Source organism: Lepisosteus oculatus, chromosome 1, assembly GCF_040954835.1.
Source record: "Lepisosteus oculatus isolate fLepOcu1 chromosome 1, fLepOcu1.hap2, whole genome shotgun sequence".
NCBI classification, from domain to species: domain Eukaryota; kingdom Metazoa; phylum Chordata; class Actinopteri; order Semionotiformes; family Lepisosteidae; genus Lepisosteus; species Lepisosteus oculatus.
In genome coordinates this window covers 61,973,767-62,000,780 of record NC_090696.1, presented here as the reverse complement: position 1 = coordinate 62,000,780, position 27,014 = coordinate 61,973,767, and the positions used below count along the sequence as shown (strand labels likewise).

The following is a 27,014-nucleotide window of genomic DNA, read 5'->3' as shown; positions in this document are numbered from 1 at the left end:
TGGGGCATAACGGGAAGGCCCTGTCACCCGTAGAGTGTAGATGGGCTTGGGGGACAGATAGGGGACCAGAATTAGGAGAATGAAGGTTATGCTGGTAGCTTTACAGAACCTTAAAGGGGAGGAAGGGGGGGAGTTAGTGCAAATTGGAACAGACTCTGTTTCACAGTGCTTTAAAAAAAAGCCAATGATATCCATTTCATTTGTGTCTATCAGCATGATCACAGATAAAATGGCTGTGCTTAACATTCACATATTTTTGCACTGTGACTTCATCTATGGGCAGCATGATGGGGTAGTAGTAGAAAGATAATAATAGATTTTACAGTAGAAAAATAGCTGTCCTCTATTTGTAACAGTATAATTCTTCCTAGCAAAAAGATAATGGACCAATGCCCAGAGTTAACCCTCTGTAAATTATTACATGTAATAAATGTCCTCTAACAAAAGCATCCTTTTTCCATTTTATTATTTAATATTGGTCTACATTCTTTTCTAATAAAAAAAGTTTTTTTTTTTTTTGTCGGTTCTGGGCTCTGATTCTATTTGAATTTCTTCTCCATAACAAAGTACTTTGTGTCCTTGTCACTTTATTGTATAGCACTCCCTAGACGGGACAAATCGAACAGACACTGTGCGCTTGAATTAAAACTTAACTGCTGTGCACAAGCTAGACGGTATGGACAGTGATAAAAAAAAGACACTGTCTATGTCTGACGTGCAAAGGATGAGGAAAGACATAGCCACAAGCTAACTGAAAAAAAAAACAGTACTGAAAGATAAAGATTAGAAGGACGAATCATGCAATAGCAATGACAAAAATTCTGAGGTACGTTCCACTTAGACAGGAAATAGGGGGGCTTTAGTATTTGGTAAACATTATTCGCATATCCTTTTAAGCGGAGAATATTATTTTCTAAGGTAAATAGAGGTCTTACAGTAAAAACTGAAGTTTAGATAGGGCTACTGTATTTTGATTATTCTATTTTTGCCTCTTTAATAGAAACTGTAAGTCACTAACAAATCTTGAAACTACTTGCAGAATCACTTGGGTGTGGAATTAGTTTTTATGAGGTGCCCATTCCAATAAGTTTTAAAATAATGCTGCAATTTAAGAAAAATTGCCTTTCATTTGAACTTGTGGTTCCTAGATGTGAACTTTTGAATTACTAATATACAGTGATATAGACTTAAGTGTTTTAAATAAACAGTATGGCAAGGGACTTCTACTTGTCAGTAGAATACAAATTCTACTAACAAGGAGAAATGCTATATACTGTACTGTATGAATTACAAGAAGACTATTATGATCTAAAAGTATGTACACCTTCTTCTGTCATCTGTGGCTTATAATAGTAAACAGTAAATAGTTTAACAGTCTCTGTAGAGAAACTATTGAGCAAAAAGTGTGATCTCTTAGTTATATGGTATTTTCTTTAGAGAGGGAAGTTTCAAGAGTTGTTTAGGTCTTCAAAAAGTAAGATTTGTAAAGCCTAGTTTCATTCAAAATTCATTTTTTTTAATATTTTGATTATTTTTTGATTATTTTCTTATTAAAATCCTCATTGTTTATTTTTATTGCATTTCCTTTGTTGTCTATATTAAGTGTTTTTATCAGTGTTGCCTCTTCTAATTTTATTAAACAGGCATTAAAAAGTGTCGGGTAAACTATACCAGTGAATGTGTAAGTGTAAGCTGTAGGGCTGCCAGTGCTATGCTACTTTTGTTTGTTTACACAGACAAAGCTTGTGTGGAATAACGTGTCCTGCAATAAACAAAATAAATTATATTCCAGTCTTTAGTGTCTCTAATTAGGCATTCATATATAGTTCAGTTAATGGAAGAAATAAAAGAAGATTGCTGTAATGCATTTCTTGGCAGTCAGCACACCCTGTTATCTTGTCCTATTTTTATCTATGTCCTATTTTATTATATTCCAGTTTAATGCCTCTGAATTTAAGTATTGGTTATTAAGATACTGCTATAAGCTTGAGCTTATTTTGAGCACAGTCAGCAACCTGTTGCTGTGAAATTGCTGGTATATTATTAAAGACGTTTTTAACACCTTTTGAACTGGGCTTAATAGATAGTTTTGTGAAGAGTGATGTATTTACATCAAACAGGTTGTATTTTAGAGCTTGAACAGGTAAAACCGATGTTCTGTGTATCACTTACAGACAATATTGTAAAGATAAATAAGCAAACACGCAATTTAACTGGTCCCTAACAACTATACAAAACACATAAAACCAAATTCTACCATTGGCTAATTTCCTTGGCTAGTCTCATTTCTGTCCATGTTCCCTGTATCTGTTTCTCATGCAGGTGTCCCTACAGGCTCATTTTGTTGTTTGTCTGGTGCTCAATTTATTTTAATCCATAACTGTTGAAAAAGACACATGCTACAGTTAGACGTGCCATTTGTGTCAGGGTCTCTGACAGGGTGATTAAAATGTAAAACAGATAACCTTTACTCAACACCTTATTGATCATCTGTCCTCTTTCTTCAGAGTATCTCCTCAACACTTCTTGGTCTTTTTCAACCAAGCTAACTTTTTTGAGTGTCAACAGTTTCAAAACCATAAGGCTTCAATTAATGACTTCAGCATAGTAGACATGTTCATTTCAAGTGACATGCTTGCTATGACAGAATAAACATAGCATAATTCTGTACAGCCACGTAGGATTACTGTGATATACTTACTGATGGGGGGGAAGCTGTCTTTCCAATTCAAAAACATTATAGAGTATTTACTGCTGATACAATTGTGTCCTGGATGGCCATGTGTATCCATGTATACACAATTGTGTATACACTGGATGTTCCAAAGGCTTTTTTGTATTTTTTTTAATGTTCCATCCTTTTGGCAACAATTGAATCATACCTCTTATTTGTACAGTATATGATAGAAATTTCTCATTTCACTGAGCGATCACATCTGTGTAACAGTCAGCCTATAGATGAAATAATGACAGCTGAGCCATTTTTTATGTCTTTTCAATTTTCTTTACCTCCTTTTGAATATTTTAATGAAGTTTTTAAATGTCTCTTCTGTAGAGGAGATTCCAGATTTTTTTCAGCTTTTGACCAGCTGCGTTGATATAAAGTGTTGCCACAGGACCAATGATTGTGTCGCATCTCGGGGAAATTTGAGAAAATGATGCCAAAATCAGGTTGATCTGCCATGGAAAGAACAATAATGATTCCAATTGCTGTGGAATTGTATTGCTTTTCTGTGAGTCTCCAACAAATTACAAAATCCACCACTATTAATTCATCTTGTTTATTTGTTGCACTCACTTTGGGTCAATTGGTATTAAAGAGCAATTTGTGATTCCAACAAAACTAATTATCTTTTGAATGCAGTGGAAGGTGAATAACTCTTGCATTTTCATTGATCTCACCCATAGACTGAACAGTTTTTGAAGTCAAGTGAATACACTTTGAGAGAAGTACAGACAGTGAACAAAAAATGGTAACACCAATGTAAAGTCACTTAACACCACCATATGTGGCCCGTACGACTTGTATAAACTGTGAAAGTCTACCAGCCTCTAGAATTGTGCAGGAGGGATGTGGCACCATTCTTCCAAGAAAGTCAAATCAATAATTAATTAATAATTGCTTACACTTATATAGCGCTTTTCTGGGCACTCTACAGGTAATGGGGACTCCCCTCCACCACCACCAATGTCCAGCATCCACCTGGATGATGCGATGGCAGCCATAGTGTGCCAGAGCGCTCACCACACATCAGCTATCAGTGGGTAGGAGAGTAATGAAGCTAATTCAGAGATGGGGATTATTAGGAAGCCATGATTGGTAAGGGCCAATGGGAAATTTGGCAAGGACGCCGGGGTTAAATCCCTACTCTTTTCGAGAAACACCCTGGGATTTTTAATGACCACAAAGAGTCAGGACCTCGGTTTTACGTGTCATCCAAAGGACGGCGCCTGTTTTCAGTATAGTGTCCCCGTCACTGTACTGGGGCATAAGGACCCACATGGACCGCAGAGTGAGCCCCCCTTGCTGGCCCCACTAACGCCTCTTCCAGCGGCAACCTTTGTTTTTCCCAGGAGGTCTCCCATCCAGGTACTGACCAGGTTCACACCTGCTTCTGTGGGTTGCCAGTTGTGAGTTGCAGAGTGATATGGCTGCATATCAACTCACATCTGGTTGATGGAGGTAGAAAGCCATTGTCTTAGTTGTTGTACCAGAACATCCCATAAATTCTCAATTGGGTTCAGATCTAGTGACTCTTTATGGTATATACAGTGCTGCAGATACCATCAGTGTCATGGTCATCACAGTAGTGGGTGACCAGACATGCCGTGTGGATGGGGGTAGACACCCCTTCCAGGAATGAAATGCTGCTAGATGGGGTGGTGATGATTAATCAGTACCATTAACTAGTGATTAGCATTGACCTTACCTTCCAAGGGAGCAAGAGCACCCAAACCATTGCGCCCCAAAACATTTTGAAACCAAGCACTCAGGCCTGTAGAGCTCTTAAGGTCGGAACCACATTTGCACTCATCCAGTGGTGAACGATGATTCGTCTGACCATATTACATTTTTCCACTGTTACATGTGCTCTTTGCACAACTGAATTTACAAATGTGCTTTGTGGAACCTATCGGCAGTGAACCTTTTTTTAATTGGACCGATTTTCTTTAAACTGGCTGCGTGCTGCCCAAGGTTGAAATTTGAAGTCAATTGATCTACAGTTGCTCACCTGTTTTGCTTTGAACTTTGAGCTAATGCACAGATATCACACTGCTGGAAGGTGCATTTCCATTCCTTGCTGATGATGTCTTTACCATTAATCGCCATTAATATGAAATATCGTGGTCAAGGCTGAAGTCACTCAGCCAATGTTTTGGTCAATGAAGCTCCTGCTTCTAAAATCACCCCTCTTTCAGACACATTGAGGTCTCCTCTGGCAGCCATGCTAGCTATAATTATAGGCAATCAGGCCTGTATAGCTTTTTTTAGATATGATCCTCAATATGCTGGATTGTGTGGTAGCTCGTGCTATCCACATGCTTGATGTCCCTCATTTACCCAGGTGTTTCAGTTTCTTGTCAATTACCTGTACATTGGCAAGTTCTAAATTCATAACTTGATGGATATGAAAGAACATAAGAAAATGAGAAGAGGTTGTTCAGCCTTATCTAGCTTATCTGCTTTGTTTGTACTGTAGCTTGGTGATCCAAGGATTTAATTCTTGGAAGTCATCACCATTGCTGGACAGCTCCAAAAACACATCACTACAGGGGATATGTGGGCAGTGCTTCATCAATCTTTAGTTAAGAAGATAATTATGTTAAAATGAACACAAATTTTGGGGGAGGGAGGGACCCAATGCTAAACAGCTGAGTATTCAGAAGTGAGATGAACTTTCGGACAGTGGTGCCAGTTAGATCAGAAATGAACAAGGATTTCACTGGTGTTTGTCCTGTCCTTTTTATACTTGATAAGCTTTAACCTAGGACTTTTTTTGCATGGGGTTTATCAAATTCTAAATAGAATATTCAACTGCCAAGCAGGTGGATATCTGCTGTCTCAGCCATTTTAGGAACAGACAACTGCAGCAAGATTATCATATACTCAAGGCAAACATTTAATAAGTGTTTGTTGATTAAGTTATATGTATGAAATATGTACATTAGTAATTAAGGTACTGTATGTGTCTTGTGTCTGAACATTAAACTTTGCTAATATAGTCTACAGTGGATCAGTTTCCTATCCTTACGTGCACAAAGTTGGTTTAGGTGTTGTAATGACAGAGTACGTAGTTTAGTCCAAAAACATATTTTTCACATCATCTAGTAATGTTTGTGCACTTGTATGCCTATATGAAGTGGTGTTTCAAATGGAAACAGTCATAGAGAGTGAACAGAGTGAATACAAAGACAGACTTTAAGGGAAAACAATTTAAAAATGCAAATGATAAAATTAAACAGTTACAATATAATCTTGTCACATGAACTTTCAATCAAATTTCAGATTTAATGAATTGCCTAAGTGACCTTCTCTGATGATGTATACAGTATAATGACACTATGATAGTTGTAAGATTTTCTATTAGACTGTGACATGTTCTTGACTGCTTGTTATGCATATTGTAAAAAAAGGTAGTAAATTACTGGGACAGCTGACAGTTTGGGAAATAAATTTTAATTACAAATAAACCATCTGGGAATGTCATAGTGTGGTGAAAAGGTAACTGTGTGCCTTGATGAAGAGGTCTAATTTGTTCCTGAGCTATAACATTGTTTTGATGTGAAATGCGTTTTGCACATTTCACATCACATTTCACTGTTACTACCTTAATTTAGTAACAGTGAATGCTAAACAAGGTGCATAAAAAAACACCAGCAAGAAGTTGAACGGGTTGAACATCTACTTAATAATGTATCTGCATCAAATCTCACAAGTTTCAAGAGAATCTGTAGTTTTAGTAAAGAGACGTTCTTTATTTGAAATTGCTTAAGCAAATCCTTCATGGGACCTTTCTTCTACTGTAAAGCAGTGACCTCATCTCCAAAGAGTTCAGGGTCTTTAAAATAACTAAACAAGCAAATATATTGAAATAATGAGTATTTAGTGGCTGATTATTTAATCTTAGTATTAGCCAAATTGGCTACTGTACATATTTTATTTTTGGCCATAAAGTGGCCTTATTTTCATATTTGCGTTTCCTTATCACTACTATAATAACCTTTCTGTGCCTACTGTGGAATCTTTCCATATTGTATAAAACAACAGAAAAAAGTGGTATTACAGTGCTCTTGAAGGCTGCTTGAATATTTCAGGTGGGTAGCTGCGTCAGCATGCGTAGGCTGCAAAGGAACAAGTAATAGGTTTATTCCATGCTGAAAAAAAGAAGAAAGAGAACACAACGTTTCGGCCGTGGAGCCTTCTTCAGGTGTGAGACCTGAAGAAGGCTCCACGGCCGAAACGTTGTGTTCTCTTTCTTCTTTTTTTCAGCATGGAATAAACCTATTACTTGTTCCTTTGATTGAATATTATTTAAACTGCACTCCAGTATTGACCCTGTTTTGAAGGTGTTTTGCAAAATTATATGACCCCTCTGTATCCTACAAAGAAGATGATATGATCTGTGGATGTCTCTACTCTGCATAACCTGAGTGTACAGTATTACCGAGGTGTGAAGGGCAGGATGTGTACTTACAGCCTCTTGCCTGTGGCTGTTGAAAGGATATTTGCAAGGGATGATGAATCTCATTTGCACATGTTTGACTGGAACTACAAAAGGCAAGAAACAATAAAGCTGTTGTTTATCTGGTCCTTATAGGGTAGCAGAAATATTAACGCAGCACCTTCTCTAATCCTCTCGCGAATATAGTCTGCTCTGCTCATCTCCTTTTCCTGATTTTAAAGAAAATTTCAAGCAATGGTTTTTTCAAGTGTTAAATTGTCAGAACATTTTCCACAGTTGGTGTATGGTTTCCCTAATGAGAAAGGGCAATATGCAAAACTCCTTAAAGTTACATGGCTATTGAAGTTTAATGTCATTAGATCAATCTGTACAATCACTGCAAGGCAGTGTTTCAGAAATATGAAAGTTTATTAGAAACATGATGGGAAAAGAAAGAAAGCATGAGGGAGCAAACAAAGGTTTCTGATTTTATTGGAAAAGTGAAGAAATCAAAATGGCAAAGGGCTAGACTAATAGCAGGAACAATGATTCTATGTGGAGACTAGATCATTTTTGTGTGAGCAACGCTGCACTGTGGACTTGTGGACCATTACTCCGCTGTCGGCTATACTTTTCTGCAGGTCCCTTGTGTGATATGTGGGTTCTGCTTTGCATACCTGACCAGTTTACCAGTTACGAGCAGTTCTATCACACATATTTCTGGGTCTTCCAGATCTTGCTTTGACTTCAACAGTTCCCCTTAACTTTAATTTCTTAATGATGTTTCTGACAGTGAAAAGTCCAAGCTGGAAACATTTAGATATCTTTTTTTATAGTCTCCCCTTGCTTTGTTCAAGTCCTCAGTGGCTTAAGAGGCCCATGTTTGTTGAGAGCAGGAACAGCATCCTGAGAGGTTGGGAGAATCAGAGTATTTATTCAGCTCTGAATAGTCTTCACCTGGCTTAATTTAAAGCCTAATGAGTCAATGAAGTTTTGAGGTCTTAAAAAAGTACTAATGAATCCACTGGACTTCTGGATTCTGGATTGTGGGTTTTGCATATGCCACATTCACTGTTTTATTTTTTTCCAATCTGTTAAATTCAGCAAATTAAAACCGTAATTGTGCATTCAAATGTGCAGAAATATGTCATGTTTAAGTTTGTGCCCTGCAGAGGTTGTGTTAACTTCTTTTTGCTTAGAGATTCTGTGAGACATGCAGTTTGACCAGGGGTACCCAATCTTTTACATACACTGTAATTTATAAATCAATTTACCTCATAATTTGTATGGTTTATAAGTTAACTGACCTATTGAAACAAATATCTTGTATACAAACTGTACACTGAAGATCAGTGACACCTGCTACACATAGATAAAGGGGACATTGAGGATAACCTCGACAACAGTGCACTGCCAGATCAATGGGATTGGGTTTTGTGTCCATAGTAGTTTTCACGTCTTCTAATGGGCACTACTTACAGTACTGTATATAAGTACTTTCAAGTATGTTCTGTAATGGTCAGCTGAAGTTAATAATCAACCTTTATTTTAGTTAGACTGGTTTTCAAATCTGGTCTTGTGCACCTGTCAGGGGATGTTCCAACGGGAAGCTGTGGGATGTTTATGGAGGAAGTGGGAAGTAGAGATACAACATGAACTGCTGTGGTATTCCTGTTACTGCATCTGCTATTCCAGTTATGCCAGCAATAACTGTTTCTTGCTGCCTAGAGATTTTGATCCACATGCTTCGAGTCTCATTGTGGGATTTTTTAGCCAAACTAAATCTACAAGGAGCCATTATGCAGCACTTAAGAGTGAGTCACTGGCTTAGGTTTGCATGGGCATGGATAGCTGGAACTGTTTTTTAACTTAATGCTGACAAGCCTTAATTGATCTCTCCACTCTAGCACTACTGTATTGTTTGTGCAGTAAGTTATGTCAACATGCTTCGTCTTGCATGAAGACAGGATTTGGTTTTTCAAAATTACTGTTTGTTCCTGACAGAAAATTAAATAGAAGGCAGAATTACAGTAAGAAAATAGATTTAAACTTTAATTCCAGTGGGCAAAAGCATTTACAGTCATGTGGTGCCTCCTGATTTAGCATACAGTATTATCTACAATAAACATACTGTATATATTATATATCCATTCATTTTTTAACCACTTCTTCCAATTCAGGGTTGTGGAGAATCTGGGTCTTATCGTGGCAAGCAACGGGCACAAGGCAGGGTACGCCCAGAACGGGACGCTAGTCCATCACAGGGCACACACTTGCATCTAGAGGCAACTTTCCCAGAACCCAATTAACCTTCCAGTATGTCTTTGGACTGTGGGAGTAAACCAGAGGAAACTCACATGAACATACAAACTCCACATATAGTGCCCTAGGTTCTGCACTGAACCCAGGGCCCCAGCACTGCAAGGCAGCAATGCTAGGCACTGTGCCACCTATTTCATAAATATATTTTGCAGGAAACATACAGAATATAAATTAAACTTAAATGGAATCTTCACTGTTTCATGACTAATGACACATACACTGTACAGTACGTTCAAACTGGGAAAGACAAATTTGTGACATGACTGATAGGAACACCGAATGGGTATTGTGCAGGCAATTCCATTAGCCAAGGTGGTAATGTCTTCTAATATCAGCATCAATACTCTAGGCCAGAGTATTTCTGCAAAGTCGGAAAGTGACGGAATATTAAGAATAGAGGTTTGAAATGCGATTAAAAAAACTCATTTCATAAGCCGTTTATCTTGGTTTATTTTATTCCCGGTTTCAGATAATGTATATGCTAAAGTAAATGTTCGTTCACTCAGAAAGTGAACAGAACCCCAGACTTATTCTTCAAAAGTGAGTCAAATGAACAAAACACTCAGAATATGGAGAAGAAGTGATGAAAGTCCTTGTTAATTACACTGATGTAACACTTTTCATCCTACAGATGTTAATGAAGTGTCAGGATACTGTGAATAGTAGACAGTCACAGATCTCTTTCCTTGTCATGGATTTGAGATTGATTTTCCTCTCGTAAAATACTACACACAAGTATTGTAGCCAGTATATTGCCTGAAATCGTATTAAGCAAAAAGGTTTGCCTTTTAGCTATTTTGCACAATATTTAATAACCGTGTGTCTCTACAAACAAAGCACTTCTGTCAATATGTGTTCACAAGTCCATTTGTACAATGAAGAAGCAACACAAAAATACCAAGATTTATGGTATAAAATGACTTTTTGGGGCATATATTCTAGTGCTTTTTTTGGGTACATGTAAGAATATTGGCTTTGTCCAACAAGTTAATTTAATATTGATTAAATGCATTTCAGTCTTGTGCACTTATGCTGGAGTTTCTTCAGGACTAGTTGACAGCTGACAGACGGGGAGAAATGAGGAGGTTTACTGCAGTCAGCAGAAGCTGTGAGAGAGAACAAGATTCTTCAGCAGGTTTTCTGACTACAGAGCTGGAATGATTCAAAGATTACTTCTCACCGCAGTTTATGTTCACATAAACTGCTGTGTTTGAGAGAGCAATAGATAACATCAAGCAATTCTGCAGACATACACATTTTGTCCATGGATACTGTGACTACCAAGGGCCATTATATTTTGTCAGAAATCTTGTGAAATAAGATATAACTCCCACTGGGGCTTATTGAGTACTTTATTTTTATTCTTTTTACCTTTTCAGTATGAAATCAACCATTGTTTCTTTATGTCTCAGCTCACAGTAGTGACTCCTGCACTCCATGAGGGTATTTAAATTAGTGTGTGGAATCTTCTGAGTAATATTTTGCCTGCTAAATGGATTAGGACGTCCTTTGTTCCTGACCTCCAGCGATTAGGCTAATGTAATTTTGTGTAGTTGGAACATATGAAAGGTTAAAAACAATTTACATAATCATCTTCCGAAGTCCAAGTTCTGTAGATCTATCCATAGACAATATTCAGTACAAATACTAATGAAATCTGTCATACTAAATTTGTAACTTTTCTGGTTTCCTTTTAGAGATGTTGTGCTGACATCTTGTGACTAAAGACTGATACAGATAGCACAAACCCTGAATCTTTCATTGACTTATCTGTCTCTAAACTGACTTGTGTTCTCTCCTACATACTGTATGAAACAATCAAGTGGCTCTGCACTCTGCTCTGCTCGTCAGAATGAAGTTCACTCTCTTCTCCCTATAAGTTGTTACAGATAAAAAAGCCTGCAAAGGAATAGATATTACTGTTATTCTTATACTGTATACTGCCACAACAGTTATAATACTATTCAAATCCTGATCAAGTCACAGGTTGCGGAACTATGTAGGATACTTCCAAAGCTGCAAGCCAGTTAATTTGTTTAGTACTGTTTAAGTAGATATTTGCCCTATGCAATTGCTTGAATTAGCAATGTCCTGGGCTGAAATGCTCATTACTGATATGCAATCTAAGATTTAATTTCATCATTAGTTGAAATTATTACCATCATAAGAGAAACAGTGGAATCATAAGAAAAATACAGATAATATAATAAATGAATTAGTTCATTAAAAAGCTTTGCTGTTTGCCTGGAAGGCAGTCATCATAACTCTATGGCTCAAAGGAGATGATATTAGATGATGATAGATTATTATACAACAATTGTCTCCAAACCCAGTCCTGGAGAGCTGTAGTCCTATAGATTTTATTGGTAACAATTGAATTGCCAATGTCTAAAGGCTTCGAGCACTTTAATTATGATAGTGTCACCAATTAATCGTGATTTGTTACATTTAACAATCTTAATCCTTTGATATTAAACATTTAGTGCCCTTCAATTGTCAAGGACCAGAGTTCTCTTAATTGAATAAATTGCTTGATTAATGGATCACTGGGCTGCCCCCAAGTGTCCCAAAGCTTCAGGAACAGGTTACCTGTAAGACTAACTTAACTGGGCTCTTTGATGTCCTTTTAGACTCCATCTATAAAAGCCTCTCAAGGCCTTTTCGGCTTATTGATTTGCTGAAGCTTGCACTGCACAGTGACTTCAATTAACAATTGGTCTGACTGTGCTCAAATTACAAAAAAGTGCTGAAATGTCTTGAAATACAAAAGTAATTCACACCGGTAAAGTTCCCAAAGAAGAAAGCTGATCCCATAGGACTAAGTGTATCAGTACCTTAAGATTTAAGAGAGGTTAACAATCTTAATTTTTCATTGTATTTCAGATCCAGCGTCAAGTACAGCTCCAGTGGGGAACACAGAGAGCTGTGTTCTGCAGTACTCTAGCACCCTCCAATGGTAGGTTTACCTTATTTTTATAACTAACGTGTTAACTTGTGCCATGAGAAGCTCCAACAGAACGTCCGCCTTGATTCTGCAGATATTTCATCATAAATAATATTCATGAATTTGTTTTCTTTTTAACTGTCCAAGTACTGCATCTCAACTTCAAGACGTTTTTGTTCAACTGAAGCAGACATTTTGTAAATATATCTGTCTACCTCTGTAATACTTTTTATTTATTATTTTATTTATTTCTGGTGTTGTGTGGATTTTTGAAGCAGACATTATCAGATTTAGGTCTCGTGTTAGAGAACATTACAACAATGTACAGTATCATGTCAGAATGTGTTAATCTATTGTTTTCAAGCTATGTATTTCAATTGTGAAATGACAGGTTCTATTTATTTTTGGGGTTATCTCATAATTAATCAGAAGTTAATTAGATACTTCTTTATTTTTTCTTCGCATTATTTTTTTTAATTGCTCAATGAACAATTAGTTTAGTCATGTTATTCTAATTCAACATATCCGTGAATATTACAGAGCACTCACTAGGGGATGTACTGTAACAATAAGCCTGTTATCTGCCCTCTCTAAGAATCCTATTACATGTGTTAAATCATTAACCAGGTGCTTCAGGCTGAAATTGTCCTCAATTCTTTCGTTCTATCATAGGTAAAAAATGTTCTTCCCTGTTCCTCAATTAAAATCCTTTCACACTTTAACTGCTATTTCAGCTTCATTGCACCCCAGATACAGTAGACCTTGTCATATGCTTGATATGTTGAGGCATTTAGGTGAAGTGCCGTAGTTAGCTGTATACAGTACATATAAAACATGAATGAGGCTATTCATATATCCATTTTCTAACCACTTCTTCCAAACTGGCCACGTGGGGGAAACTGAAGCCTGTCCAGTCAAGTAACAGGTGAAAGGCACCTGCACATAGTCCATCACAGGGCACACACACCAGGGCCAGTTTTCCCAGAAGACCTAACCTACCAGTATGTCTTTGGAGTGTGGGAGGAAACGGAGCACCCAGAGGAACCTCACATGAACATGGAGGGGAACATACCATGGGAACCTCCACATGGCACCCCATTCCAGGTCTAGAATTGAACCCTGGGTCTCAGCACTTCCAGGCACAAATACTAACCACTGTGCCACCATGCCACCGTGCCACCCGCCTTTCACATACTGTACTGTATATGCAGAGTGAAATAACTAATGTGGGGCTCTGTCTCTGCCTGTAAGACATCACTGTGGAGCACAGATATGGGCGGCCTGTGGTGGCTCTCCCCCTCCCTTCCAGGAAAGAGCGATGCCGCTTCACACTGCGGCCCCTGCTCATGACCGTGGGGGACTTCGTCCAGGACATTCAAAGGGAGGACAAAGGCGTGACCTCTGTCTCAGTGCTCAGTACAGGTAACACTCCCCCGTGCTCAGACGAGAATTACAGTTTGCATTATACCCATCTCCAACAAAATAACTTGCGGGAAATTTCAGTGTAGTATCATTTCCGTGTGATATACCGCAAAAGTGTCTTTATGAAATAAGAGTCAGGGAAAGAGCCCCAAAATAGATCAGTGGGCATAAAGAGAATGTTTGAGCAGACAGAATGTACAATGCGATGAGTTATCGGAAATTGAGAACATGTTTTTCACATTGTTTTATTCTATGCACTTAAGGGTTCATGTATAATTATGTATGATCTTTTTCTTCTTCTCTATTCAGGATAGAGCCAATTAAAATTGTTTGCTTTCACCAGGCTTCTCATGTAAAGACTATTTTCACTCCTAGACCTGGTGCTTGCCCCTAGATAGATGGAGTCAATTGACTATAATTCTCATTTCCTTCACACTGCTTTGTGTGACCAAATGTAATTGTAGTAGCAGGTTGTTGATGATATAGTCAAGCCTAGAGGTGAAATGTATCTAATCGGGATGATAAGCCCTAAACTGAACAGTAATAACCAATTCTATTATTGTCCACAGACGGAATGAAGATTTCCTCTTCTACGTCTATTGAGAATCTCCTAAGCAAAGACTTCCAGCTCCTTATCAATGATGTCACCTACGATGTGCATTCATCAAACATAGGTAAAACAATTATTTATTAATTTAATCTAGCTATTTTCCGTCATAGATGTACTCAAATTCAATGTTTTTATGAATGCTGCCTACCTCTTAGTTGGAAAAAAAATATTTTTTTATTTTATTTTAGTATATCTGGTAAAGTCCCGATTGCTGGGAACAGTCTGATAAGACTACATTTGTTCAGTGTAGAACACTATTTGGATTCTGACTGCTGTACTGTGTCTTCAGGTTTCAGTTCAAAGACCCCCTCTATACGTTTTCAATATTTGGGAGGAATGGATTGAGATAAAGCTACATTATTGCTTTTCCTGCCTTGTATTCCAGTTTATAACTTCTAGAAACATTTCTTTTTTCTTGTTGTTGTAATTTTTCCCTGGTAAAGAAAGACTTTTCCATTTTGAATTACTGGATGTGAACTGGATAAAAAAAGTTGGTAGCAGTGGTGAACAGGGATGATTCATTTTCCTGTGAGGAACCTCAAGTGACATGCAGTATATTTATAAAAAATGTACTTTAAGTTAAAAAACTTACAAACCTATTACACATTACAGTATATGTGCCTCATCGTTTGGAAAAACTAATTTCACTAACCCACAACATATTTTGGTGCTTCTTTATTCTGAAAACATAACATTTCCTAGCATGTAAATTTCCCCCATGACCCCCCACCCAGCTGCACCCTCCACAAATCTTCCTGCCAAAACACTGAATTGGTAGACGTACAGTGTAATAAAGACCAAAAGCTTACGAGTGCTCACAGCGTTTTATTACAGAACAGTGGCATACAGTCAAATAAAGCATATTGCTGTTGTGCTAAAAGTGCTTATTAATCTCCATTCCATATTTTAAATTGATAATATACTAAGCAATGTATCGCTAATAATCGACACAAAGGTATAATAAGGCAAATGTTGTTTTATAAGCATATATATTAATTATGATAAATTGTAATCACCAGCATTAATCAACAGGGGGCCTACTGTGAAAGTAATATACTAGTGCTGTGTGTATACTGTATATCTGAAACATAAGCAATACAAGCTGTATATTGTAAATCTTTAATACATGCTTTGCTGCCAGCTGCAAATGCAGTCTCCTGAAACTCTGTACCTTTCCTCTTAAATAGTGTGGACAAACATGTGTCTGTTCACTGGTCTCTTGATGGGATACACCATCCTTGCTCATCTCACAGGTGTTTAAAAGGATTCAAGTTTGTCATCTCCAGAATCTCACTGTTGCATGAGCAGTGTGTGGTGTTGTGTTGGAATGTAGTCTTGTCAGAATGAGCCCACAGGAATGGACGGTACTTGAGGTCCCGGAATTAGATCAGTGTAGCGTTTTGCTGTCCATAAACCTCTACAAGTGGATCACTGCAGTGATCAGGCACTCCAGCTTGGACTCCTTGGTCACATTTAGCCGACATTTAGACTCTGGCTGTTGTGCTTCATTGGTAGATTGTATTACACTCGCCAACGTCCATCAGTGTAGTCCAAGGGTTCTTTTTCTTTCCTGATTATATATGTATTCTGGTCAGCAATGAAGGATAATTATGTCAAAATGATAACAAAACATTTAATTACTATCCAAAATATGTATAACAATCTTCTAAAACATACATACAATAGTGATTTTACTTATATAAAACCTTTGTATTCTTCCTATATTTACATATATAACCATAGTTATATATAGCTTTATTTAATATATACATATATTTACATATGTATGTATATGTACCTGTATATATATACATATACAGTATATAGATATATAGCTGCTGGCTATATCACCCTGCAACTCACAACTGGCAGCCCACTGAAGAGCAGCAGATGTAGAGGCCTGGATAATACCTGCATGGGAGACCTCCTGGGAAAGCTAAGATTGCTGGTGGAAGAGGTGTCAGTGGGGACTGTAGGGGGTGCTCATTCTGCAGTCTGTGTGTCCTAATGCCCCAGTATAATGACAGGGAAACTATTCTCTAAAAAGGCACCGTCTTTCAGATGAGACATAAAACTGAGGTCCTGTCTCTCTGTGGTCATTAAAAATCCCTGGACGTTTTTGACAAGAAAAGGGGTGTTATGGTGTCATTACCAAATTTCCCAGTGGCTTTTAGCAGTCACAGCCTCCTTATAATCCCCATTTATGAACTGGCTGCATCACTCTGTTCTCCTCCTCACTAATAGCTGATGTGTGGTAAGTGTTCTGGCCCACTATGGCTGCCGTTGCATCATCCAGATGGGTGCTGCACATTGGTGGTGGTGGAGGGGAGTCCCCATAACCAAGAGCTTTGAATGGAGTGTCCAGAAAAGCACTATATAAGTGAAAGGATTTATTATTATTATTATTATTATTATTATTATTATTATTATTATTATTATTATTATTATATAAGTCACATACAGAAATTGGAAAGCCTGTTGTGCAGCTGAATAGCTTTGCAAGTGTCCTGCTAATATGGGACAATGTGTTTTGCTGTGCAGGAAAGGTATCCAGTGAGCAGCTGACACAGCTAGAGGATATGAAGACCCTTGTCCACAGGCTTCACATTGCCCTTCACCTCTCAGAACACCACCTGCTGAAGGAGAAGGAGCTTCTGGAAAAACTGGATGGACTGAAAGAAGAGCTCACTCCTCTGGAGAAGGTACAGTGACTGCTTCTACCTGACATGTTTTAGCAAAAAATAAAAAAATAAAAAATTCTGCTGTGGGGAAAGGCTGCAGTGGGAACAGAATAGACAAGGTACAGGGTGGTAAAAGTAGACTTTAATTAATAGCACAGTATGTTTTATTTTTTGAAGTGTCTATACAGCCTTTGTCTTTTATTTTTTACAGAGCGAAATGCGCAGTTAAAATTAGACAGCATGCGTGTTTTACTAGCGGTAAAGTATGATATGCATAATGTATTTTAATATGTTTTATACACCGTGCTTTGCAAACGTGTTCACTCCCCTTCCACCGATGAATGACATGCATAGATATTTTTGTGAATATTAAAACAAAAACACACCCATATTCATACATCTCACTCACAGGCAGAGGAAACCGAGACAGTAAACAAAAATAACCTTCTTTGCTTAGAAAAGTGTACAGTTTTAATTATACCCTTATTAAAGCATCTGTTTGTGCAGTGGCAGACATTTCTGATTTTCAATCTGACCTTTCCCCTGTATTTACTACAAGCTACAATTAAATGTACTGTTAACAAATATTTTACCATAACACACGGTACATAGTCAGGATTGACACCTACTGAATGTACTCTTCTTATACAGTATACACACCATATATTGCATCAAATCATGAGAAAATGGTCAAATTTGAACATCATTGGGGGAGGGGGGGAGGAATATAGATCGGTTGTAGTAGTACAAACAAAAGGAGCATGCAGATGCAGCTATTCAAAAGGAGCGGAGTACGCTGCGGTACAAAGGGTTGGGCATGTTGCATCTAAACGCATCATGTCATACTGTGCTTTGCCATATTCAAATGAGATTATATTAATGGTATCCGGAAGCACCTTGTAAAACCACCAGGTGGAGATAATAAAGCTTAACCTCTCATGTACAGCATTTGAGCTGTCACCAGAAAACGCCCCGTTTCGAATCACGATCACTGCTGAGGGACAAGCTTTATTCAATTAATAATTTAAGTTGTTTACTCGTTAGACTTTTAAATTTAAACTGTGTATTAGAGAATGTTAATTATTATACATTAAAAAGTTGGTATATTTTATGAAAGCAAGATTGCTCAGTTGGACAAAAGTACACAACCTAGCACCTTAATATTTTAATTATGCAGAAATGTTTTATGCATCAAAGTCTTTATCGAAGATATTTCTAATAGTATTAATAATGAATGACCTTGGACAAGCTGTAAACTCAAAGTATTACCCTGGTCCACATTCTTTGTAATCGTCTTTATAAACGAAAATACTTTATTTTTTCATTGACAAAAAGTAACACCACAGCATTTTGTTGATCCGATCACATATTCGTTTCCAATCATACAAAGTAAGTCTTGAGAATCTCTGATTCACCATGCCTTTCACATGCTCATAAATGATATTAATTTAAGAACATAAACATATTACGTAAACTGTACTGTATATGGCTGGTCTTGGTAGTTTAAAGAAAAAATACACACCAGTATTCCATTTCTACCTAAACATTTTAAGCATCAAAGTCTTAAATGTGGTTATTTCAGAAACATTTTTACGTGCTCCTTCTGACCATATTACTGTACGTTTATATACATTGTGAAAATTGATCATTTTAACCATTTCTGCGAATACGCTCGTTATTGGAGTAAACAAAAGCATACTTTTAGAATTGGATTAATAGAGAATATAATATGGAATCGAGTATCTAAATAAATTAATTACGATGTAATTATATTCATGTACTGTTGCACAAACAGTAGTATAAGACTTTCCATTGATACTGTATGTGTATTGCTGTTTCAGTGCTTGTCACGTGACTGCATCGGTGGCGTGATGGCTTAAGTGACAGCGGTACCGCCAGGTGTAGGGCGCAAACCCGCATCAGCCCGAAAGCCCTACATTAATGTTCGTATTTGCCTGGCGCTGCGGCCAAGGAGCGCCTGGCTGGGGCCCGCTCTCTCTCTCTCTCTCTCTCTCCACAAAGTCTGAGTCTCTGTGTCTACATTGTTTGTAAACAAACCGGTTTCACAGGTATTTTCTCAGCTTCTTCATTTTCAAAGTAGAGTAGGGCAAGTCTTCCAGTGAGAGACAGTCCACCTTCCCCCCTACGGACAGACTGTCAAATGTTTTCTTAGAAAAACAGATTCATAACGCAGAGCTGTGTCAGTCTTCTGTGTAAAAAAATCGATTTGAACACTATGGGTGCTGTTTTTAATAAGCTGCTGATTAAAGAATAGGAATTTTCCTGCTGTCAGCAGTATTGTGTATATAGTTTTATGTAGTAGTTCAGGTAGGTAGCTGCGTCAGCATGCGTAGGCTGTAAAGGAACAAGTAATAGGTTTATTCCATGCTGAAAAAAAGAAGAAAGAAAACACACGTTTTCTTTCTTCTTTTTTTCAGCATGGAATAAACCTATTACTTGTTCCATATAGTTTTATGTACAGGCTGCGAAAAGTTTCACAGGTAGAGGTCTTTTAAAATTAGGCTGGGCAAACGTTTTTTTAATTCTTAAATAAATCCAGAATGAGATATAATGATGTGTCCCTGCTTCGACATTGCACGACTTTAAAAGCTATAAAAATGGGTTTCAATAGTTAATAACCACTTTTTATGCGCGAAAAAGGGTGATTTTTCTTTCTCGTGATCAGCTTAGAATCTCTGTGTATGCTGTAAGGTTTTTACTTCTTAATTAAATGTTTAAAATACACGAATTTCATAAAAACAACACATGTTTCGAATAGAAAAAAATCATATTCTGTTGTCTTCCTGGTATGTAGAACAGATCAGCAGGTTTTTTTTCCCCAATCAGAGGCTCTGAAAACAGCGTGCCGCCCACTGCGCTGTGTCAGAGGGGGAGGCAGGACCGAGAGAGGGAGGAAGCGCGGAGCTCAGTATTGCACAATGGCCGTAAAGCACCAATTGCGTCTGCATTCATAACTTAGTGTTTAAAATTAAACGCAACTCATTTTCTTTGACTTCCAAGTCCCTTGGTTTTCATTAAGCACAGGTTTCTCACCTTTCGGTTTTGATACCATTGTTAGACCAAACAGGAACTTCTATTGTACTTTCTAATGACATTCCAGGTGGAAAGATTACAGATTTTAATCGTCTTTAATTTTCTTATACATTTTAGAAAACTTTAATCTATACATACACCACAAAACTATTCTCGATTGTATTTCTGAATGCTGTTACACTTAGTTCATTGTTTTAAATACATCTAATTAAGAAAGTTAGGTGTTAGCATAAACTATTAGTAATCAATAATATTAAATTTAGCATTGTAATACATTGTTGCACTTTTCCCCACATCTTAAATCTATCAGAAAATAAGTTAAGTACACAACTAAAGAAAAAATAGGGGAAAATATCTTTCATAATATTTTCCTAACAATGTTAACTGTTTATAAAAATAAAATATATTAACTAAGGAATCGGATGGCACAGTTGTTAGTATGCTTTTTGTATGTTTTTTTTTTTTTCATAAATACAACAGTAGTACCAGATGTCTCAGTGGCTTTCATAATTAAATTATGCACTCAAACCTCTGAACTAGAAAGATAAGAGATCCATCCATTTCTAATGGTGGTGAAATTGTTAGCATTGCTATCTTGCAGCACTGGGGCCCTAGGTTCAATTCCTGCCATCTTGTGTGTGTGGAGTGTGCATGTTCTTTCTGGGTTCTGTGGTTTTTCTCCTCATGTGTGATAAGATTCCTTCTCACACTCCAAAACATACTGGTAGGTTAATTGGCTTATGGGAAAACTGGCCCGTGTGTGTGTGTGTGTGTGTGTGTGTGTGTGCTCTAAATGAGTTAAACTTTGATGCAGGAAAAATATATTTCCCAGAAGGTATACTGATTCTCCCCAATGCAGTGCAGTTAAAAACTATCTCACAGTTCCTTCAGGGATGATGTTAAAGACCATGTTGTTTGGCATACTGGAGCCAGAAATGTTTGGATTAATTAAAACGGAAAAGCATTTTTTTTTAAATGGCTTAAAAACGACATGGTGAAGACTGAAAACAGTCACAATGTACTTTGTACACGCAGCAAATGTTTTTGTAACTCTAGGAGGTTTCATGAAAATGCTACAGGCACAATTGTAATCGTTTTTTATTTTTAAATAATTTTTAGATATAAGTAAATAAATCTATACAAAAAAAGTTGCATTTAATACCGCTTGATAGTTATATTAATAGAGAAAAGCAATCTATTAAAGCTCAGATCAAGCATAGATCAAACAGCAATATCTCATACACTGGGACTGATCTGTGATCTATGATGTGGTTGAGTGTGAATTGTGAATTGCTCTAGCCGAAAAATAAATAAAAACCGGTTTAACAACTCTTAAGCATTCTGTAGTTTTTTTTTAACACAAGTTTATCAGTGAAAAGACCACGGGCACTTTTCCTCCCCCCTACATTGTCAGAGTAGAACAGGCATACAGTACCTTCCAATGAAAGACAGTCCCCCTTCCCCCCACGGACAGACAGACAAATGTTTTCACTGCCTATTTAGTAGCTATTCAGAGGGGAAATGCGGTGAATACCGCGCTGGCAAGCATGCTCTTTAGATAATGCGATTCCATATTATATTCCCTATTAATCAAATTCTTTAAGTATGCTTTTGTTTACTCCAATAGCGAACATATTAGCAGAAAAGGTTAAAATATCACTTTTCTCACAAAGTATATAAACAGTATGGTCAGAAGGAGCACGTAAAAACGTTTCCAAAATAATTACATTCTGAAAAGTATGAGTTTCTTTTACTGTGATAACGAGCGCAAATATTCATGGAAAATTGCAATCACTTAACTTTGAATGTTTTGTGATATTTAGAAAGATAAACAAATTCAATATAGTGTCGATAATATTTGTCAGTAATAATGTCAGTAGCAGTTTGAAATTATTCTTTGTTATTAATAAATGACTTAGCTTCGAACATGTTGTGATATTTAGAAATATACATATAGTGCCTATAATATTTGCTATTTTAGTTTTTCAAAGAAATGTTAATTTGAATCTATCGAATCCATATTATATTCCCTATTAATCCAATTCTAAAAGTATGCTTTTGTTTACTCCAATAGCGAGCGTTTTCACAGAAAAGGTTAAAACGATCACTGTTCACAAAGTATACTGTATAAACGTACAGTAATATGGTCAGAAGGAGCACGTTAAAACGTTTCCAAAATAACCACATGTAAGACTTTGATGCTTAAGATGTTTAGGGAGAAATTGAATACTGGTGTGTATTTTTTCTTAAAACTACCAAGACCAGCAATATACAGTTTACATAATGTTTATGTTCCTAAATTAATATCGTTTATGACCTTTAGATGCGTTATGCTCCTATTCTTTTTATGCATAGCTACTAAAATTTCCCTTTAGTTGTAAAATTCCATATAAATATTCAATACTAAGCGGATTTAAATGTGCACAGTAAAGAGATTAAATGACTAAATCTTTTCACTACCGACCAATGCACCATGAGTGTCCCTGTCGGTCATTTTGGCCAGCCAATCACATACCGTGGTACGGCACGGTGGCACGCTTGGTTGCATGCGGTATGGGTTTGTACCACGAACTTTGAATGGCTGCATCTGTATACTGTATGATGATATGGTATATTAATATTTTAGGAACATTTTTGAGAAAGGCTGCCCATGAAGAAGACTTAGGTTTATTTTGATGGATCTAAATATAAATAAATACATTGTAATGAGAGGAAGCAATAAAAAGTCAAAGAGAATGTTAAACTATACAAAGGTAGGCAAAAGCCTAAAAACTATTTCAAGTGATGTGGTGGTAAAATTGCAAAATGCTTTGTTAAACCTTATTTAACATGTTGTGTATGGTATTGATTACCTTACTACAAATAAGATATTGTTGCTCTGGAATCTGTCCAGGCACATTTACTTCTAGGCTCAGTGGAAAATCCTACTGTGACAAACTAAAAGAACTAAATCTTTTTTAGATTAAAGCAGAGAAGACTATTGATTCCAGTAATCAAAATCAACAGAGATATTAACCCTATGGACAGCTTCACCATCACAAAAGTATTATGAAAAAATAAACATTATCTTCAGAAATGTAGTGTGCTGATAACTCCTTGACACTAGCATATTTAGATTTCTAATATAAACAAGGCTGGCATAAAATCTTTAAACCAGTATCGGTGTCGCACCAGGTTCGAAACTGTAAGCCAAGATGGGTTACACAAAACCTTTCAAATAATTGAATGAAAACAAAGACAAAGGCACGTGCCTGAAACTTTGTTGAGGTGCTGAGAGTAGCTCCAGTTACCCATGGGGATGTCCATTTCTTCAATCCAGGTGAAGTCCCAGGTAGTGAGGAAAGCAGAGTTCAGGTCAAGCACGCTGATGTGGGTTGGAATAGCCCTGCTGTCAGCCCAGGGGGGCGCTCTGGCCTGGCTCACATGGTGGGTGTACTCTTGGGACATCATGGAGCCCGTCACTTACTTCATCACATATTCCACTAGCATGGGAGCCCTGGCCTACTTCATCCTGACAAAGCAGGTAAAGGAACTCCTTTCTCTCCAGCAATGTAAACTCTAATGTGCCATGTGCTGTAATTAGAAAATAGCCCATACAACTATGGTTATTCTTTCCAGTATTCAACAGTTCTGGTGGTGCAATACTCAAAGTACATTCATAAGTACCCTAGCTGTTTGTGGGAACCCATACTGTATACTGCATCTAGGCAGGCTGATATGATTTTGACAATATATTGTAGACTCTGGTCAGATCAGCCCAGTTATTAAGACAATGGGTGCTCTTTATTTACAGCTAAAAACATGCACCGAGACTACATATATTGCTCAGATACTGTTATTGCATCAGTCAAACGCAATAACAATGCACATTCTTTGGACAAAGATGTCAGCTCTACTGACGGAAATATTTGTAACTTTAAAATATTCTTAAATTTGAGATGTATAAATCCCAGCTACAGGAAGACTTAAAAATGTGTTTTTAAAATGATTCACACATATACTGCTTGCAAAACTGAAGAACAATGTTACACCCTGAGGTTGTAAAAATCCTGGTAAAAAAGCATCCCAGAAATTGATTTTCTCCCAAGCATTAAAATGATATTCGTAACCAAACGGGTTTAGGTGTTGGCTTTAGAATTTCATATCAAGAGAAGAATATTCAACCTGGATATACAGTAGCTGCAGGTTAACCACTGCATTTGACTGAATTATTTTACAGAGACAATAAGGATTTTCTGTTTTCTTTTGTCAACAGGACTATGTGTACCCTGACATGAAAGACAGGCAGTTTCTCCATGATCTCTACAAAGTATCCAAGAGGCAACGATTTGATGTGCAGAAGTACAACAAATTAAAAGAAGAATTGGCTTTGGTACTGTATCATTTCATCAAAGATAAAAAGCACTCTGCAACAGTACTGTCCGCCTCTTCTCACTCCTACACTTGTACTGTCCCTCAGATGTTGTATTAGGATCTGAAAATCTAAAAAGAATATCTTTTGGGATTCCATAATGAACTCTATTGGAAAAGAACTGTACTTTTTAAATCAGATGTGGATGGATATTCAACTCAGATTGACATAAAAAGTATAATCATATTAAATCTTATTTTAATAAATGAGCTGTCCTAGAAAAATGAGAAACTATATGCATAATTCTGCTAAATGGAGTTCACTGAACTCACCAATCCCATTGTCTTGTGGCTTATACCAGCTCTTTATTTTATCAACTTTATCAGTGTTATATAGAGAGAGTTTGTGATACTTGCCTGACTATCCAGTGATTAAACATGCCGGTTAGTGGATCCCATGCTGATATGCAAACTGCTCAAAATTAAAATAAAGAATGTACTGAAAACACAGACCTAGTATTTATAAAGATCAGCAATCACAATAGTTACCACAAAATGCAATAGGAAAATTTAGGGGTGTGTATTTAGGAAAACATGAAGTATCATGTACTGTAATTATTCTGAGTGAGCTTCTATTTACCCTTTAGGGTTTTTGCTAGAATTCCACTTGGCTGTAGACTTTCATCTTTTATGTTTTTTTTTATTGCATCATCCAAATTGATTAAAATGCATGCTGAAGCTGAGGAGGGTAAAGGCAGAGCATATACTGTACACTTTAATAAAATGCATAACATTGCTTCTAAATAGCCAGTGACCCAATAACCAGTAAGAATGTCTTTCTGGAGTGCAGACTGGCAGATGCCATTACTTCCAATGTGGGCAATGTCTGTATAGGTTTCCAATCTGTCTTTTTCTTTGAAACACAGTAGGAATTATTATATCCTCTCCCCTGTTAAATCAGTAAAGTTTTTGAGGTTTGTTTTAAACAGTGGACCAGTCATTTGTAAATAATATATATATATAAACTTGACTGAATTGGTTGCATATCAATCTCCTGCAATATTAAGATTGCCATTCAATTCCATGAATTACTCAGACTCTAGGGATAACTCAGCTCATTAACAAGTTTCTGTTAATAATATATTAATGAGTACAAGCAGCAAGAACGGTTATTTCAGCTATGGCTTTTCCAAGATTGGAAATGTATAATTACTGTAGGTTTATTCACATGTAATTTTTCACAAATTAATGCAAAGAGGCAATTGTCTTGGTTCATTCTGTGCTGTTCTATCCAATAATGATTAATATGAACTTCAGAAAGTAATGTTTTGTTGTGCTTATTATATCTATGCGTTTAAGTTCATAATAATCATGTCTTGTAATATTAGAAAAGCAATAGTTTTAATACATAACTATATTAACATATACTGTATATAATATAACGTGTAATCCAAGTATGATTATTTTAATTTTAATAAAGCAAGTTGTTGTTTAATGATATGTACTTTTTTAATAAAATGAAGCAAACATTTTAAACGAGTGAAATAGACTACAGGTTGCTTAGTGATAACTGGTTAGTGCTTTAAAGTTGGCTAGACCACAAACATTTATAAAAGAAGCTCTGTATGAAAGTGCCTGTGCAGTATAGCAGTCCTCTGCTGGTTGCTGTGTCTGTTGGGAGTGGGCTCTGAGGTTTATTGTGTGGTGTTTTTCGGCTGCAGGTTGAAGAGGACCTGAGACGGCTGAGAAACTCCATTCAGCTGCAGCTGCCCATCGAGCAGATCAAGCCCAGGGAGTGAGAGGAGTCTCTTCAGACAGGCACATAAACCATACCACGGACTGAGCTAGAGCTTTCTTTTTGTGAAGTCTTCAAATAAACCTAGTGCTTTTAAAATGGCTGTTATTTATTTTTTTCCCGCTAATGCGCAAAACCTATCATATGAACCCACGGGTATTCAAAGGATACAGTTCTTGAGAGTTCTAAGTGTCATGAATTATCAGAAGCTGAAGACATTTAAAGTCATGTCACTAAAGAATTTAAGTGGAACAAAAACCCAGACACTATGGACCTCTAGTAAATATTGTGCATCTATGTCCTGTAAATCTGCATTTCTAAAAGAAACCAGGACTAGTTATTCTTTTTGCCATGTCTTTTTCATTGCAGTCGTTTCTTATATATGTGACGGAAGTGTTAAAAGATGGATAAATAATTTAGTATGTAATAGTACAGTATATAATACATTAAGTACACTGAGTGGCCAGTTCATTAGGTACAGTACACCTGCCCTTAACTGGGGGACCAACTTACTATTAAATTACAGTTAGGTAGATGTACCTTATAAAAGTGGCCACTCAATATATACAGTATAGCAATGCCATATACCATTGTGACCACTGAAACTTGGCACAAAATAATTACATCTTTAACAGGATGGAATACAGCTGGGCAACAGTACTACAGTGTAAAA

The 27,014-nt window shown here is 36.9% G+C and overlaps 1 protein-coding gene across 1 annotated transcript in view; it reads left to right on the top strand.

Annotated features, from left to right (window-relative positions):
- Positions 1 to 26,440, top strand: part of LOC102696502 (mitochondrial calcium uniporter dominant negative subunit beta) — a 63,941-nt gene extending 37,501 nt beyond the window's left edge. Inside the window, exons 2-8 of the mRNA XM_015345169.2 lie at positions 12,369 to 12,441; positions 13,681 to 13,851; positions 14,421 to 14,525; positions 17,003 to 17,163; positions 23,516 to 23,719; positions 24,452 to 24,568; positions 26,268 to 26,440. Coding sequence (XP_015200655.1) covers positions 12,369 to 12,441; positions 13,681 to 13,851; positions 14,421 to 14,525; positions 17,003 to 17,163; positions 23,516 to 23,719; positions 24,452 to 24,568; positions 26,268 to 26,345 — 909 coding nt within the window. The 3' untranslated portion in view covers positions 26,346 to 26,440. The remainder of the gene's footprint in view (positions 1 to 12,368; positions 12,442 to 13,680; positions 13,852 to 14,420; positions 14,526 to 17,002; positions 17,164 to 23,515; positions 23,720 to 24,451; positions 24,569 to 26,267) is intronic.
- Positions 26,441 to 27,014: the final 574 nt, after the last annotated feature.